This window comes from Grampus griseus (genome assembly GCF_964374135.1).
Source record: "Grampus griseus genome assembly, chromosome: X".
NCBI lineage: Eukaryota > Metazoa > Chordata > Mammalia > Artiodactyla > Delphinidae > Grampus > Grampus griseus.
The window spans coordinates 127,012,756-127,029,811 of NC_138999.1; the positions used below are offsets into that span (position 1 = coordinate 127,012,756).

The 17,056-nt window shown below is 55.4% G+C and overlaps 1 protein-coding gene across 1 annotated transcript in view; it reads left to right on the forward strand.

Moving 5' to 3' along the window:
* MAMLD1 (mastermind like domain containing 1) overlaps positions 1-15,595 on the forward strand; it is a gene marked incomplete at its 5' end in the record, with an annotated part of 56,296 nt that extends 40,701 nt beyond the window's left edge. The window contains 3 exons of the mRNA XM_082681734.1: positions 7,751-7,994; positions 14,398-14,482; positions 15,475-15,595. Coding sequence (XP_082537860.1) covers positions 7,751-7,994; positions 14,398-14,438 — 285 coding nt within the window. The 3' untranslated portion in view covers positions 14,439-14,482; positions 15,475-15,595. The remainder of the gene's footprint in view (positions 1-7,750; positions 7,995-14,397; positions 14,483-15,474) is intronic.
* Positions 15,596-17,056: the final 1,461 nt, after the last annotated feature.

Consider the following 17,056-nt stretch of genomic DNA (forward strand, 5'->3'; position numbering starts at 1 on the left):
AGGGAGAGGAGTTAGCCCCAGGGAGACAGAATGGGTCAGAAGAAGACAGAAGGTGAGGCCTTCAGTAAAAGGAAAGCAGAGAATGATGCCCTGCTCCCATACCAGTGGGGAAGGAAGAAAACCCAGGTTGCTGTGAGAGAGAGGCGTAGCAGGAAGGCACAGGCTCATTTGTCATTGGAATACCTGCTTGTGTATCTATATGGACAAAATCTTCCAGGGAAGAAGGAAGACCCCAAATCCTGAGCCCTGGAATGGTTGGCATTCCTGACAAGAATTCAGACTGTCAACACCAGGCCACCCGAAACCCCATGAAGAGTGTGCTGATCCCACCCCGTTCCCCAGCAACTGGAGCATCTCCAGAAAGATCTGGGATCGGCAACAGAAAAGAAAAGAAGATCTAAATTCCAAAGTGACTTTTTTAACCTAAATGATGATGGTTTTACATGAACTTGTTGTTCCTTTGACACACCATCATATTTTCTACTTACATGAGTCCTGGTTTGTTTTTCTATGTAGTTCCACTACTTATTCACGAGCTCTTCAACAAGCGATCGATTTGTTTAGAAGAACCAAGTGGCAGGCACCATCTAGGTGCTTAGGCAGCAAAGGGTCACGGTGCCACCATTCAGTGGAGGCTTCCAGAAGAGAAGCTGCTCCCCTCTTAGGGAAGTCAGTGACTAAAGGTACCACGGATCTGGCCATGTGTGAAGCCCACCGCCGTCAGGGCTCCTGGTGGAGTCATGGGCGTGGTACCGGACAGACAGAAGGAATCTGGCCCGAGGGCTTTATCTCGCCACAGCCTGCCTCCAGGCCCTCCAGCTTCCAGGTGGAGGTCAACAGAGAACACCTCTGTGGGGTGAAGCAAATCCGGGCAGCAGGATGTGGAAGACAGAGCAGGAAATTCAGCAGCAAATGGTCAAGCCAGATCTCTGCCAGAGAGGAGGAGAGGCAGATACCCAGGGCTGTGGAGGCGGGATGGCCATCCAGGCATCTGCCTCACTGTGTTGGCCACCCACGTGCACTTCACCTGCCAGTTCCAGAGGCCACCTGGGGCTGCTTTTCCTGAGCCTGCCACGTAGACCAAGCTGCCTTTCCACTTTCCCCTCTGCCATTCTGTGATTCAGCTTCCCTGGGGCCGTGGAGTCAGTTAACCCTGGCCTAGCTGCCTTTGAGCTTGGGCTAATGCATTCGCCTTATCCTTGCAGGATTGTGTCTTTGAAAACCAAACCAGGCCAACCCCTCACAGGACTTTTAGTGGGGCTTTGCGAGGGACTGAATTTAGGTGCATGCATTAGGTCTGCCGTCTCGATCCGGAAGTCTCCAAAGGAAATCCTGCCGCACCCTTCCTCGGTTGCCTGAATGTGATGGTCAGTCGGATGGCTTCTTTGGAACCCCGGGGCCTGTCAGCAGTGCTTACTGCACGCAGTGGGGAGACACTGGACAGAATGGGGGGAGGATTCGGTGCGCATAAGCAGAAGGGTTATGCTTTGGACATGGTAGCTGTTCATCATCGTCACCTTTGTCATCATGAGACTATAGGAGCCTTGCAGAAGCTGTCAGAGCCTGGCTCCAGAGGCTCTGGACTCTCGAGAGCTTTGGTATCCTTTGACCCAGTCCGTGACGCTCCTTGTAGCAGTGCCCTTGACCTCACCTTGCTCGTAGGCTGATTCCCAGGGGCCCAAGTAGCCTGACCAGACGTGCAGTCTTCCTTGTCTATAACCCAGCGTTACCAATGATGGGCACAGCCCTGGCCACTCTGCAAAAATGCCCCACGGAAAACAGCTCCAGACACTTAAACTTGGAAATACTAACATTCAATTATACACAGTTTTTTGAAGTTTTAACAAAACCAGATGTATTAAGTTTGCAATTATAGTTTGAAATATTTAGTGAAATTTACAAGTTTAAATGTGATGTTTACATTTTTAAGCTTATTTGATTTTTTTTAACATCTTTATTGGGGTATCATTGCTTTCCAATGGTGTGTTAGTTTCTGCTTTATAACAAAGTGAATCAGTTCTACAGATACGTATGTTCCCATATGTCTTCCCTCTTGCGTCTCCCTCCCTCCCACCCTCCCCGTCCCACCCTACCAAACGTAGGGTAGATGGCTAGTGGGAAGCAGCCGCATAGCACAGGGAGATCAGCTCGGTGCTCTGTGACCGCCTGGAGGGGTGGGATAGGGAGGTCAATTATACACATTTATACAGGAAAAGTCCAGAAAAGCTGAAAGGAAACTTTTACAAACTTTTACCTTAGAGGTTTTCTTGCAGAATCTCTCTAGTGACCCTCCCACTCCCTGTACCACATGTATCAGAACAGAAATCCCTCAGCTTGGAGTTCTCATTTTAGGATACAGTTGTTACAAAAGGAAGACAACACCTGGGTCACACGATAGCCCACCCAGCAGCCCTTGCACAGCTGTGAGACCCTAGCAGCACTCCAGAATCTTCTTGCTGCTGGTCTGCCTCTATATCACATTAGCAAAAGTTTCAGTTGGGCAATTGGATCAAGCAAAACTCAGGGCCTGGGCTTTGTAGTCAGACAATGTCTGGGTTCTAGTCCAGGCCCTGGCACTTACTAACGATTGACCTCGAGCAAGCTAGTTGCTTAACCTTTCTCTTTGTGCCTCAGTTTCCTCATCTTTACAATGGGATCATACCAGTGCCTCCCTCTTGGGATTGTTCTAAGAATTAAGTAATTGAAATGACTCCAGGGAAGGGCTGAACCCAGTGCCTTAGATTAAGTTCTCAATAAATGTTTCTAATATTATCATCGTTGTTTATTATTATTATTAGTCTGTTTTACCAAGAGATAGGAAAAGTGATAGCTCCGCTGAGCTATGGCCAGACCACGCCTTAGAGCATGTTCAGTTCTAGGAGGAGTGGATCAAGATGGTGGAATAGAAGGACGTGCAGCTCACCTCCTCCCACAGGACAGTGCCTGGAACGTTGTAAAAGGGCTTGATACACGGCAGAGGTATTATTGTTAATTAAGACTACCACTGACTAACCTTCAGAGAATACAGCACGCAGGCACTACACGTGTGTTAGTTAATTCGGTGACTCCTCATAACCTCCGCCACTCTCTGAATGACGCACTCCTATGACTTCCCCTTTACAGATGAGAATATTAAGGCACAGAAAGGTTAAGTGGCTTCCCCCAATCACCTAGCTAAGAAGTGGCAAATCCATGATTCAAGCCCAGACCCTCTCTCTCCAGAGCCTGCACTCTTCGCCAGTATGGTGAAGAGCTGTGCTCTCCGTTACTGTCACCAGCATTCACAGGTGGCTATTTAAATTCATTAAAAGTGAATACAATTAAGAACTCAGTTCTTCACGTGCGCTAGACACATTTCAGGTGCTCTATTGTCGCATGTGGTCAGTGGCTACCGTATTGGACAGCGCAGGTATAGAGCATTCTGTTCTTTCTGGGAGGATGACTCAGCATCATCTCAAGGTTCTGTGGGACTGTGCTGCTCTGTTGAGCTTCTACGATTCTGTTTCTTACAAAATCTCAGGCTTGAGTTGTATAGCTTTTTCCTAGTGTTATTAATAGATGCATGCTTGCGATATAGTGAAATCGCATTTGCATTTGGCCAAGTAAGAGGCCAAGAAGTCTGACTCACATTTACGAAGTCGTCTCCTGTCACCTCTGTTTGACAAGTCTGCACATTCATGCATTTGCCCAGAGACCCAGCTTCTTCCGCAGCTCTGCCTTGCCCTCTTTGAGCTATCTGCGTAGCATTCAGTGCCCTAGCGTGTTCATCTCACTCGTGGCTTGAACAGCTGGGGCTGGCTTCTGAAGTCAGCCCAGCCGTGAGTGACCTTGGCCTCCGAGAGTCTCTGGCACACGCACCAAGTCTCCAGTTCCTTCTTGTGGGCTCTCTCTGCTCGCCTCTGTTACACGGTTAGTAAAGCAAAGGAGGAGTGAAGCAGGATTTGTTGCCTGAACTTTCAGGATGAGTGAGTCTAGACATCAACGAGCTCCCAGAAGCCAGTGGAATTACAGTACACAACTGTGACCTTGTGAATGCGCGTGTATTTCCTTCCGACCTCCACGGCGAAGACTGGACCGAGATCGAATCCGGTCAATAACTGGTAAAGCCAGAGCAGGTACCCGCCTCTTGCAAAGCGTCTGAGTGTCTGTGCAGGTTAGTCATAATCTGAGCGCCTTACACCGCAGCCCATTTGCTGTACGGTGAGGTCACGGACTGCTTCTCTCCGTGCGCAGAGAAGGAGCCTCTTCTCCCAAACCCAGCAGTTGCTTGGGTTTAGTCACTCTGTAAATCAGGTCCAGGTCTGTACCCACTCTCCTGTGTGTGCCTGGTAAAGCTATCTCCACTTCCTCGTCTTGTAAACTGGGGACAGTCTCAAATGTATGTGTGTGTGCACGGTTAGTGCGGTAAATGTTAGCTGACGTTATTTCCACGGTGTGATGATCCCTGTTGGGCTTTATTAACCCAACGGCGTTGAAAAGAGATGAGTAAATGTGTTTAAAATGAGGGTCAAGGCTCACTTTTATCATTAACGTTCATCCCTAAAAGAAGCCAGCACAGTGCTCACTGGACTAGCATATCCCGAGCGCCTGGGATATCGTGCCAAGCTCATAACAGATACAGTCAGTTGAATTTTCCAAATATTTGCTGAACCCTCTGCCTGTGCCAGGCACTGTCTGGGCACCAGAGGGATTTAAAGATGATTAAGACTTGGCCCGACAAGGATGTTCAGTCAGCCAGAGGAGCTGGACCAAAGGAGAGGCAGAATTCCCAGGGTGGATCTCCAAGGACATGCGGGGTTCCAGACGGGAAACTTGGAGAAAGGGCTCTCTGGGCTACCGAAGCAAGGAGCGCGATCACAGGGGACTGAACGCGGGCGGCAGCCTGTCTGGGGAACTCCAAGGACATGGGTATGACTGCGGGGTAGTGTACCTGACACCATGGGACAGGAAACCTGCCTGCCAAGAAGGCAGGAGGCCAAGGAACAAAGAGCCCTAATTGCAAAGTTTAGCAGGACGTGCTTGGGGCTCTAAGTGGCTGCAAGCCATTAGAGGGACCCAGGGACAACCTCGTTCCAGCAAGTTCTCTAGCGATCACGGGAAGCCCAGTGGGGGTGAGCTCCGTGAAATCGGGCACCAGCATCGGGCACTATCCATCCCAGGGTCTGATCATCTGAAATTTGGAATCACGCGGAGCCGGCCAGTCCGAGAGGTAGTATTCATGCCCACCAATCATGGACTGGCTTTGCTTTTCTGAGATTTTCAGTGATTCCAGAGACAGAGGTGGGTTTACCTTATGTGTGGAAACCTCTAGGCGTTGAAAAGTGCCAACCACTTTTTCTTTGGAAGCTGGACCTCCCACTTAACAGGGCGCGTAACAGCAGTTTCTTTTCCAAAGTAAATAAAACGGAGAAGACACACGAGCATCAGCTACAAAGCTCCTTGTTGGTCAGAGTCAAGACTGAATCTCATCTAGTTTATTTCTTTTCTTTTTTTAACCAAGGATTACACCGGTCCGCGAAGCGCCTGCTCCCATTCTGCTCCACTTGAATGGGTGGCTGCAGCCCCGTTCCCAGCTGCCGCCGAAACAGAACTGCCCGCACCGTCGGGGCATCTTCTGCTGCTGGTAATTTCCATGTACCATCTGCAGGGTTTTTTCTGCCTGATGAACTACCGAGGCGCTGTGAGCGTATGTTCATGCTGATGGGGGTTCTTGCTTCCTGACCCGTCACTAATATCCTACAAGTCACATGAAGCTACCAGGGATTCCTGAGCAAAAGCTTAAAATGCTTCAGTTCCCTACGAATAAGCCCCACTCATTGCTTTCAGTCTGTGTCGTCACGGGGTGGGCAAGGAATCAGACCTCTAGGAATAGTTGCATATCGGGATCGTAAAAACTCCTACATGGCTATAAAATAGTGTCTTGAATTATCAAGGCGCTAGGAATGCAGGCACAAAGAATAGTCCATTGTAGAGATGACCTTGGTCCAAGGACAAATTGGAGCTTGACTAAGCGAAGCTTCAGGTGGCCAGTGAGCTCAGCTCTGCACGAATGCACCAGCCCAAGGGGAGGGGCGCTGGGCCCTCTGTAGTTGGCTTATCGTCAGAATGGCAAAGAAAGTTTTCCTTCCCACGTGCAGTGAGTTCACTTGCTAAGCGTATTTCACGTGGTTTTTTGGTTCTGTTTTTCTCTGGGGAGAGGGGTGTCATCTCTAAAGCTCTCCAAGCAGTTAGGTTTTCTTCCTAATCCCATCTTTGAGTATTTATAACGTGTTCTTAAAATTTTGCCTGGAGATCCCTTGTAAAATCCGGCCTGTACTTTTCTTAATGACACACTTGAACAGTTTCTACATTTCAAAGCCTGTTTTCCATATGACAAGGTAATCACACACATGCACACACCGTGCCAGACTTCATGTGGACCTGGGAACCAGGCAAACCTGGATTTGCATCCTCCCCTGCTACTAACTAGCTGTGTGACTTTGGGCAACTTCCTTAACCTCTCTGGGCCTCAGTGTCCTCCTCTGTAAAATAAGGACAGTAATCGTTCCTGCCTCATATACAGCTGTTGCAAGTGTTGAGTGAGACTGAGTATTGAAAGCACTTGGGTTAGTGCCTGGTACGTAGCAAACGCTCGATAAATTCAGTGGTGGCAGTTTTTAATCGTTAATTCAACTACGGCATCCAAATATCTACTGGCCTGTCATCCGTCACAGAGGCTTGCCCACGGTAGGCGCTTAGTCGTGTTTATTGTCATGAATTGAATTGACTCCGACTGTTTAGATTCGGAGGATAAATATTTCCCTTTCGACCGGGCTGTTTGATAGACACAGGTGATCACTCAAAGCTCAGGTGTTAAAAGCACGACAACGAAGAGGCTGCTTCACGTAGAAAGACCTTCTCCTCAAGGCAGGCTCCCCCTGGTCCTCTTGGGCACCCCTGTGGCCGAGCGCTCGCTGCGCTCGGCAGGATGTCAGAGCCGTCTCGGCAGCTCCTTGGAGTCTTGAGGCTTCCTGTGACGTGGATATCAAGTGTGAGGGTTTTTAATTGCCTTTGGCTGAAAGAATTGGGTCAGATGTTCAATTCGGGTGAAATCCCTGCCTTCTAAAATATGACGGAAAGGGGAGGGGCCACTCGCACGCAAGTCCTGAAACGTGGGGGCCCCGGCAAGGTGCAGTGCAGTGAGGGCTGCCGCTCAGGGCTGGGCTGCTGTGAGGTTTCCACATGACTGCTTGGTTTTGCACTCACCATTTGGTTTTGCAGATTCCTCAGCATGTGTCTACACACACGTACCTACACACCAGTTTAGAATGGTGTGCTCTGGGGGGGGAGGGGCGTGGGGAGGGATCGGGATTGGTCAAGGTCATTGCTGATGACGTAGCTTGACTCCCATTTCCAACAAGACAGTGACTGATGGAGGCAGAGGCTCCTTAACTGAGACCCACGGATGGGTAGTAAGTGGTCCAGAAAACCCCTGAGATTATACGTAAGATGTCGGTGGGCTGGGAAGGGGGAGACACCAGCGTAAGTGCTTTTTCTGTGGAGAGAGACCATAGCTTTTAGCCGATTCTCAAAGGAGTCTGTGACCCAAGACAACCAAGACCACAAAGCTGTTGGGTTTGGTTGGCCCAGACCACTTGGTGTGTCTCACCGAGCACCCAGACGACCCCGCTAGGCGGTCAGGGCAGTGACAGGAGCATTCAGAGGCATGTCATGGCCACGCCGCTGATGGACTCTTCAATGGTTGTTGTAGACTCATGTAGACAAAGCCTGCAAGCTTGGGGAAGCCAGGCCCCCCCAGGTCAGCCTCGGGCGACAGCCCCCATCCTGCCAGGCCCTGGGGAGTGAGTCCTTCCTGCCCGGCAGCTCCTTTGCTCAGGAGCTGGCCCGAGTCACCTCCTCGTACAGCACCTCAGAGGCAGCGCCCTGGGGCGGCTGGGATCCGAAGGCCTGGAGGCAGGTGCCCGCTCCACTACTGCCTAGCTGCGACGCTGTCGGTAAGTCACTTCCCCCAGCCTCGCTTTCCTCATCTGTCAGCTGGGCACGGTCCCCTGCTCAGCCTGCCCGCCTGCCGCACAGGGTTGTTGGGGGGCACAGAGGAGGTGACAGCCCGGCCCGTAAAGCTCTGTTCACCTAGGAGGGATTTCTAGCAGAGAGACCACCCAGGCAAGCAGACTGCTCCGGCATCTCAGCCTCATCTTCGGGGCACTGAGTGGTGATCGCCCTGGGCGCAGTTGCTCCCTCCCGGCTGTTGGCCTTCCAGCACCCCAGTTCGTTCCCTGCCTGTCTTGTCCCTGCGGCCAGGCTGTGAGTCCGTGGGGCACAGGGGCTGCGCTTCTGCACCTCCGAATCCCACCCCCCACGTCCGCCCCGACCCCGTGCCTGCCTGCTCCATAGCCGGTGGGCGCTCGGGAACTGCCTCTCCCTCCAGCGGTCTGCTGTGGACTCCGCACCCCGAGGTGTTCTTTGACCCCACCTGGGACTCACGCACCCCAAGAAGTGGGAAGTTGGATCGCCCCACTGGAGGACTGGTAGCCCCGGGGGAGGGCAGGCAGAAGGAAGCCCAGATTCTCAAAGAAATGCCTTGACTTGCCCTAAGGAGTCACGTTAGTGGGCATGAGAGAAAGATGGTGGACGCCAGCCGGAGCGGGCCTTTGCAGAGAATTTCACTGGGCTCGTGGAGTTGTTGTTCTGGCGCATGAAATATCAGTGGGTACGGGATGTCAGACCTCTCTGCAGAGAAAGCTAGAGAAATGAGCATTGGCTGAGTGATAGTGATCAGAAGATGCTCATCCGGCTGAAAGGACCTCCGGGATTCTGGCCTTTAATGGAAATGCTGCTTCGGTACGTGAGGCCTCGCTCTCCCCATCCCACCTGCCTCGGCCCGCAAGAACAAGCAGTGCTTTCCATTCAAGGGCTATCGATTTTTCTCTCTCTTTTTTTTCCCCCTTTTCTCTGTGTGCTCTCACGGTGCTCTCCGGCTTGTCCAGTACAAAGCTGCCAGGGAAACAGAATTAACAAAATGGACTGGGGCATCGTCCACTCAGGATGTCTCTGAGTTCCACCCTGGTCTGACCTGTTTTTCCCTGTCCCCAAAACGCAAAAAATGAGCGATCCAAGCTAGCTTGCCTCGAGAGAATTCATTTCCCCATCTTATTATCTCTCTTCAAAGCCAAGCCAGGCCTTCCACCCTGCACTGGAGGTGGGGGGCGGGCGGAGGCTTGGCCCTCAGATCTTCCCTACGAAGCTTTGGAAGTTGGGCCCACCTCGGGGGGCTTTGAGGGACAGGACCTCCAGCTCAGCCATGACTCAGGAAGACCAGACACAGTGTGAGACGGAGGATGCAGGCTCCCCAGGGGAAGAAGAAAGGCGAGCTGCAAAGACATTTGTTTCCTTTGCGGCCAGATCAATCCTAGCACGTAGACCCAGCCCTTCCGGGACCAGGCAGCCCTGAAACCGCCGAGATGGAGGTGGAGTCAGGAGAGAGTTCGTACAGCTGGAGGTCAACTGCAAAGGCAGAAAATGGAAAAGAGAAAAGTCGTTTTCGATGGCGTTGATTTTGTGAAGTGCCCGGTGGCAGCTTCAGATCGGTTCAAACCCAAGGGCAGCATCATGACCGTGCGGGTGGTCCCTGTCTCCTGCTCCAGAGGCCCCAAGGGTCAAAGAAAGACCTCAGCAGGCCACTGGCGCCCCGGCGTCCGGGTGTGGCACGTTCCCATGTGCCCTGAGGGCCCCACGGCCTGCGCCTGGGTTTCTGCCGTGCCGCCCAACTCCCCGTCCCGTCACTCTGTCGTGTTCTCTTTAGTAGATGCGCCACCATTGGCAATGACTTTCTGTGACTGATTGCTTGCGTCTTGTCAGTTGCCCCCTCCGTTGTAAGCTTCATGAGAGTAGAGACACGCAGTGCCACCCCATGCCTGTGACAGAGCCTGGCCCATGGTAGACCCGTGAGAAATGTCCATCAGCTGACTGACAGAGGGGCTCACCGGGCTGCCAGGTGAACCCTATATCTTCCCACCCGGAGTCAGGGAGGCTGCCCTCCGGGCAGGGAAAGGCATTGAGCAGAGGCCCGAGGAAAGGGCAGGTGTGTGGCCGCCCCTCCCCCCGCCCTGGCCTTGGCCTCTGAGGTCCGCAGGGAAGAGTGGCGGCCTGATGACCCACTCAGCACTCCCATGTGGAGGCACTCTGGAGAAACTGAGTCACGGGCTCAGAGAGTTAGGAGCGGGGGTTAGGAAACACTGAAGCTGGCCTGCCATTCGCTGTGGGCAGCCCGTTTCTGAAGGACACCTGAGGAGAGTTTTAGCCTAAGAGCATCCACGCCCCCTCAAACAGGGCTTCGGGTCTGAGGAGTCCCCATCCACAGGCGTGTGGGAGTCCCTAGAATTCAGATCTCCATGCAGAACGCTGTCTTCCCGTCATTTCAAAGGAAAAGTCACAAGAGTGGGTGAGTTGTTTCCAAATCTGCCTTCCCAAAACCACAAAAGAAGGTGCTTTTCCTATTGGAGGAGGAAACAACCAACCAGCCCACACACTGGAGCTCGCTAACCTTTGACCCTTTAACACAGAGGCGAGTGGCTTCTGCTGTGGCAGGCTGGCTCTGCGTGGGGCACCCAGGGCCTTGTCTACTGGGAAGGGAGCAAGGAGCTGCCTGGTGCTGGAAAAAGAAAAACCCTCCCTCTGCCCCTCCTCCCCCTCCCCCTCCTCCCCTCCCCCTCCCCTCCCCTCCCCCTCCCCTCCCCCCTCCCCTCCCCTCCTCCCCTCCCCTCCCCCTCCCCTCCCCTCCCCCTCCCCTCCCCTCCCCCTCCCCTCCTCCCCTCCCCTCCCTCTCCCCTCCCCCTCCACCTCCCCCTCCTCACCTCCCCCTCCCCTCCCCCTCCCCCTCCCCCTCCTCCCCTCCCCCTCCCCTCCCCTCCTCCCCTCCCCCTCCTCCCCTCCCCTCCCCCCTCCCCTCCTCCCCTCCCCCTCCTCCCCTCCCCCTCCCCCTCCTCCCCCTTTCTCCTCCTCTTCCTCCTCTCTATCTCCCTCTCCCCCTCCCCTCACTCTCTCCCTTCTCTGTCATCCCGTCTCTCTCCCTCCCCCCTCCTTCCCTCTCTTAACTCTGCTGCACAAAATAAGGCTTCACGTCCATCCCCGCATTCCCCCAGAGCTGTTCCCTTGGATCCCCTCCCCAGTCAGAATGCTCTCCTCTTGGGGATCGTGGGGCAAGTAACTTCAGGCCGAATCTGCCCAAGACGCAGGAACCCTGTGTGCGCATCTGCCTCTGCCTCATCCCCATCCAGTTAGAGCGTCCCTGGGTCTCATGAAGTGGTTGAATCAGTAATGAGACTGTTCTCGGCCTGCAGTGGGGAGAGGACGCGTCAGGTGCGTGCTCTGGGGCTCACAGGAGACATCCTCCTGTGGTGGCCAAAGCGTGAGGCCCATAGGGCGGCCTGGCCTCCCCGGGGGGGCCCAGTGTTGGGCTCTCTGCTGTGTTGGGGCTCGGGCCGGCCCTTTGCCCGTCTGTCCTGCCTGTGCCTATAGCACCCGCAGGTGAACGCTAGCCCTCAGGTGAGCCCCCAGAGCTTCCTGGGGCATCGGCAGGAAGTTCCTCGAAAGGCAGCCCCGGGACTTCCTGGATCACCATCCTGGCCGAGGCCTGTCTGTGAAGGTGGCCCCTTGGCCAGGTGGGAGGAGGAGCCAGGGCCCTCGTTCCTGGGGAGACTTCCTTCCGGGGACCACGTGGGGAAGCACACCTAGGCTCACACAGGCCCACCCGATGCCGCCCCGCCGGCGTCACCCGGTACAGCAGCACCCAGCTCCGTGACAGCCGACCGCAGCCCTAGGAAAGGCAGGCCTTGGGTGAGCTCCTCCACGACCACGGTGGTGGAAAGCCACAGGTTGCCTGGGCCATCCTTCAGTGCGTCCATCACTAAGCAGCCCCTTTCAGCCGCTGCTTCCTCCTGGTCACTGAAAACATTTGTCATTTCCTGTTTTCTCCATTTTCCAACGATTCTAATTGTCAGTGTCAAAAGGCAACAACTGTTTTCTTGGGGCTTATCTTTGGAGCACATTGATTCAGAACAAAGGATGGGGGCCTCTGTCTGCAAAACAAAGGAAGCAGCCTCCTCGGGAGGCCTGGAGAGAATGCTCTGGCTGCTCTGCCAGGGACAACAGGACAGGCCAGGAGCAGAGGGCTGGCGGTGCCCCCCCCCCATGCCCCAGCAGCGTGAAGAGAGCCCTGCTTGACGGCGACACCCCAGGCCGGCGTCGGCCGTGCCCTTCGGACTCGGCAGCTTCTGTAGCCGTGCCGCTCCGCAGACTCGCGCTTCAACTCTGGATCCTCTGGGTTTCTCTGCTTCCTTGGATGAACGCCGGCCAGCATCCCGTTGTCCCTGTAACTGTGGACCGTTCGAGAAGCACTCCCTTTCATCTGGCAGACACTGCCCACTTCCTCCACTCTGACCTCTGCCCCAGCCTCGCCTTCACTTTGGTTTCCCAGGCCCCGGGGGCGTCTTTCCTCTCTACCTCCCTCCCTTTGGACTCTTCTGCCTGTCCCCTGCTTTGTCTTTCGTCGCACTCTGTAGCCTCCACCTGCCCTTCCCCCACTCCGTACAACTTTCTGCTATTTGATGCACCTAATGGAGCAGCTGGTGGGGATGGAGTTAGGGCTGGTATAGACAGCAGGGCACAGGAGCCGGTTCCTGGAAGCAGCGGGCTGGGGAAGCAGAAGCAGTGGATCTGCAGTTAGGAGACGCTGCACTTCCCCAGCCGTGTCACCTTGAGCAAGTCACTTACCCTCTGTGAGCCTCAGTTGTCACGTCAGTAAGCTGGGACCATAGGTCTTCTACCCAGATCTCCTAGGGCTGGTGGGAGGTTCGATGGCAAGAACAGAGGTGAGAGGGCTGCCTTCAGAAAGGCCTGCCCACCCTGAGCAGCTCAGGCAGAGCACAGGGCTCCCCCAGCTCCCCCAGTTCCCGATGGGGTGGCCTTGGGTGGTCATGCGACCCCTGTGCTCCTGAGGTCCTGTCTCCCCACCCCACGCTTTAGCAGGAAGACAGCAGCTCCAGGACTGAAGAGCGACATCCCTGGCACCCACCTCCCAGCAGCCCTGGGGGAAGGGGGGCAAGAGCTCGGACAGGAAGCAGGCTGAGGGCGGGAAGCTGACATCGCTTGTGGTGTGGTCCGCCCACTGCCACGTGTTTGTCCTCTCTGCCTTGGCAGGAACCGAGGCCGAGAACTGCCCGACAGGCCTGGGCGCCGGGCTCTCTCCCAAGCGCCGGCCCTCCGAGTGCAGAGAAGCAGGCCCCGGGCAGCCTGTGTTGTCGGGTCAAGTCTTCTGGCATCTGGGGGGCGGGGGACGCAGTTCCGAAAGTAAACTCAGGGAGGCGTGCTCCCCGACAGAGCTGCCTTGCTTGGTGGCGCACGAGGAAGCAGACTCCTTGAGAAGGGGACAGAGGCGGCAGCGGGTGAGCACTGGACTGGGAAGCAGACCTGGGGCCCAGTCACAGCCTGGCGCCGAACGGCTGAGGGGCTTGGGGCCAGTTGTGCCTTCTCCTGGCCCTCAGCTGGCTGGCTCGCGGCTGTCCCCTTGAGCGGCTCCCAGCCTCAGGGCTGGGACTGCAGCCATCGAACGTGGCTCCTCCCCCTGCCCACCCAGCTTGCGGATGGAGACCGGGAGCCCGTTCCCATCGCCCATGTGCGGCCAATCAGGCAAGCGAAGGGAAGCTGGGACTGAGTGGCTACTCTGGGCGTCGGCCAGTGCGTCCATCTGATCGTGTGATCATCGCGCCCTTCGTGCCAGGACCACCTGGAACAAGCCTTGGCCCTTTCCCCATGACAGCCCCGACATCCCTGGTTCGCTCAGCCATTCTTTGCCCTCGTGGTTGGGAGTCCAAGCCCTACCTCCATCACTTAGTGTCCTCCGAGTGCGGCCAGTTTGTCTGGGTCTCCCTGAGGCTGGCATGCCCAAACTCTTGTCAGCACCGTAGACGTGGTCTGGCCAAGGCAGAGTAGTGTAGGACTGTCACCTGCCTCCTTCTACATACTCTGCTTCTACTAATGCAGCCTAATGTCACATTTGCTCTTTTGGTGACCACATCTCACTGCTGCCCCATCCTGAGCAGAAGGATGTCCAGAATGCCTAAATCTTTCTTCTCCGTGCTCTTGCTGTTAAGCTCTGTGTCTCCCGCCCTATCCTACGCTGTCGCAGTTGGTTTTTTAACCCAGGTGCAGAATCCTACTTTTATTTATACCTGCGGAGTTTTGCTTGGGAGGGTGGGGCATGCATGCGAGTGTGTGTTGGTGTGTTCACTCATGCTTTCTGCTACACCAAAGCCAAGTCCTGAGTCCCCACACAGAGATCCCAAGGCTAGTATTTCTTGGTAACCCTAATCTGACACTTCTTTCTCATCTTCTATTTAGCAAGAGAAGCAGAAATCAGGTCTTATGGCAATGATCCCTGAACAGCGGAGTGCATATCTCGCCCAACAGATGAGTCAATTTCAAGGTAAGCACTTAAACTCGATGTTCTCGAAAGGGCGGGCCAGGGGGAGTGTGTGTGAGGTTGGGGGAGAATTCATTCCAGCAGAAACAGTTACTGAGATGTTTCTGGAAAGCATTGAGGGAAAGAGAGGAGGTCTGCAAGGCACTTCCAGGGCAGCCTGGTTGGATCCGTCACGTGGAAAGCTTAAGTAGAGTCCCAGTGAAACGCTCAGTCTTAATGACTCTGAAATCGCTGTTCGATTCAAGAGATTGATTCACCCATGGCATCTAGGACTGTAATCAACATTGACTGGCCGCAGATACAGCTGTTAGCCAAACACCAGACACGGTCTCTGCCGGACTAGCAGGGGAAACATGCGTTAAGCAGTCCTCCCCAGCCAATAGTGACATTGGACCAGGCCAAGGGTATTCTTGCCTGGGGTTTGGGGGAAGCTGCTTGCCCTCCAACAGGTGTTCGGCAGCTTCATTGTAGCCCAGTGGCCAGCAATGGCCCATTGCTCCTGCATTCTCTTGCAAAAACCCCTGTTCCTTTGGGTCTGATACCAGCTGAATGTCCCACCTGTCCAGGCTGGAGTGGCATGTCAGGCACACTTCAGCCGCAGGGACAGGATGGACAAGTTCCAGAAAGGCCAGTGTCAAGGACTGGGCATCCTTCAGGGGGTGGGCGGTGCCAGGCCTGCGTACGGATACTGAGTAGAAAAGTAGACCCAGACCCTGGCTTCATGGAGCTTACAAACTACTGGCATTTTCAGTCCAACATGATCTGCTCTTGGGTGGAGGGGGAGCCACGAGCACAGACCCAGGGGGTCTAGGAGGGCTTCCCCCAAGAACTGCAGTCCGGGCTGAGGGTGGAGGAACCAGGGGAGCAGGGGATGTTCGGGAAGAGCCCAGGGCGGAAGGTGAGAGGTCAGTGCTGGGCCGGTGGCTCCCCGCCAGCAGCTGCGGCCCAAGTTGAAGATGCCTTTGGAACTGACCCCCACTTCTCTCTTTCTGTAGCCGTCCAAGATCAAGTCACCTCCAAGTGTAGCCGGACCAAGGCAAGCTCCCCACCCAACCAACCCATGATGCCACCCGGAGCTGCGCTCCTCCAGAGCGCTCTGAGCCCAGGAATGGTCCCGCCCGCCAGGCACCAGAGCCGGGAGGGCGTGGCCCTGATGTCACCAAGTCCAGGCAAGCAGCACGGGACTTTCAGCTCCAGCCCCCCGTTTCCCACACCCTTGCGCTTGAGCCACAACCCCGCGGGCAGCCTCGGGTCCACCTGCCGGCGCACGCGGATTCCCAAGGCCGCCCCCACGGGAGTGCCCCTGCCCGGCTTCTGTCCCAGCCCCCTGGGCAGCCAGCCCCTGAGTCCCCACCAGCTCAGACAGCCCTGCGTGCCAAGAGTGCCCACCGTGCTCCACAACGCTGCCTGGGTGGCGGCAGCAGCAGCAGCTGTGAGCACCGCGGTGTTGAGGGGGCCACCCCCGAGGCAAGCAGCCCATGGCGTCCAGCAGCATTTCCATAGCAACTCCCTCTTTGCCAAGGCCCCCGTGAGAGTCCCCCAGGGAGCCCCAGTGTTTCCATCACAACAGGCAGTTGTGTCCCCCAGTCAGGTGGCCCCGGGAGGCAGACCCAGCCAGAAGGTGGGCGCTGCCCCCGCCAACCCCAGCTTCAGCCTGCTGGGCCACCAGAGCCTCAGACAGAGCCCGCTGCGGGGTCCCGTGCCTGTGCTGCACGCCACCAAGTCCCTCCAGCAAGGCATGGCCAGCTTCAGGCCCGTGAGTCCCATCCAGGGCATCGAGCCACCAAGCTATGTGGCTGCCACCGCCGCCGCCGCCTCCACTGTCGCTGCCAGCCCGTCCCCTGGTCCCTTCAACAGCGTGGGGAGCCCCCCTGAGTTGCCACCCTATGCCTTGTTGCCCCAGGCCTCACTGAACGATCTCATTTCACCCCCTGACTGCACTGAGGTGGATTTCATCGAAGCTCTCTTGAAAGGCCCCGGCGTGAGCCCAGATGAAGACTGGGTGTGCAACCTGAGGCTGATCGATGACATTCTAGAACAGCACGCTGCTGCCCAGACTGCCGCAGCCCAGAGTGCCGGCCACATCCCTGAGCAGGCTGGCCACATCCCCCAGAATGTTGGCGAGCTTTAAATGCCCAGAGAAACCTCCACGGGGCCATCACTCCGGGGAGCGGTGTGAGTCCACAGCAAATTCGCAGCTGGTCCCACGTAGCCACACGCTTGTTGCCTCATTACGATTGAGGGGCGTCAGCCCACGCCCACCCCTCTCGCTACCTGTGACGAAATGGAAAGCTGGTGATTTTTCAAGCTACCTGTACATATCTGAACATTTTGTAAATGGTTTTCCTAAACATTCACGACAGAAGTATTTATACTTCGTTTTGTGACTTTGTAAATAAAGTGACGGCTTTCCTTTCAGTAGAGCTGTGTCCATTATGCATTGTCTGTGTTTATTCTACATTGTTGCCAATACGCAGACTGTGTCGCTCACTCCAGCCATACCTTATCAACCGGGTGGTGGAGTCACGTACGCTTTAGATGCAGTGGTGGATGTGATCAAGAGGTGTTGTGCAAACG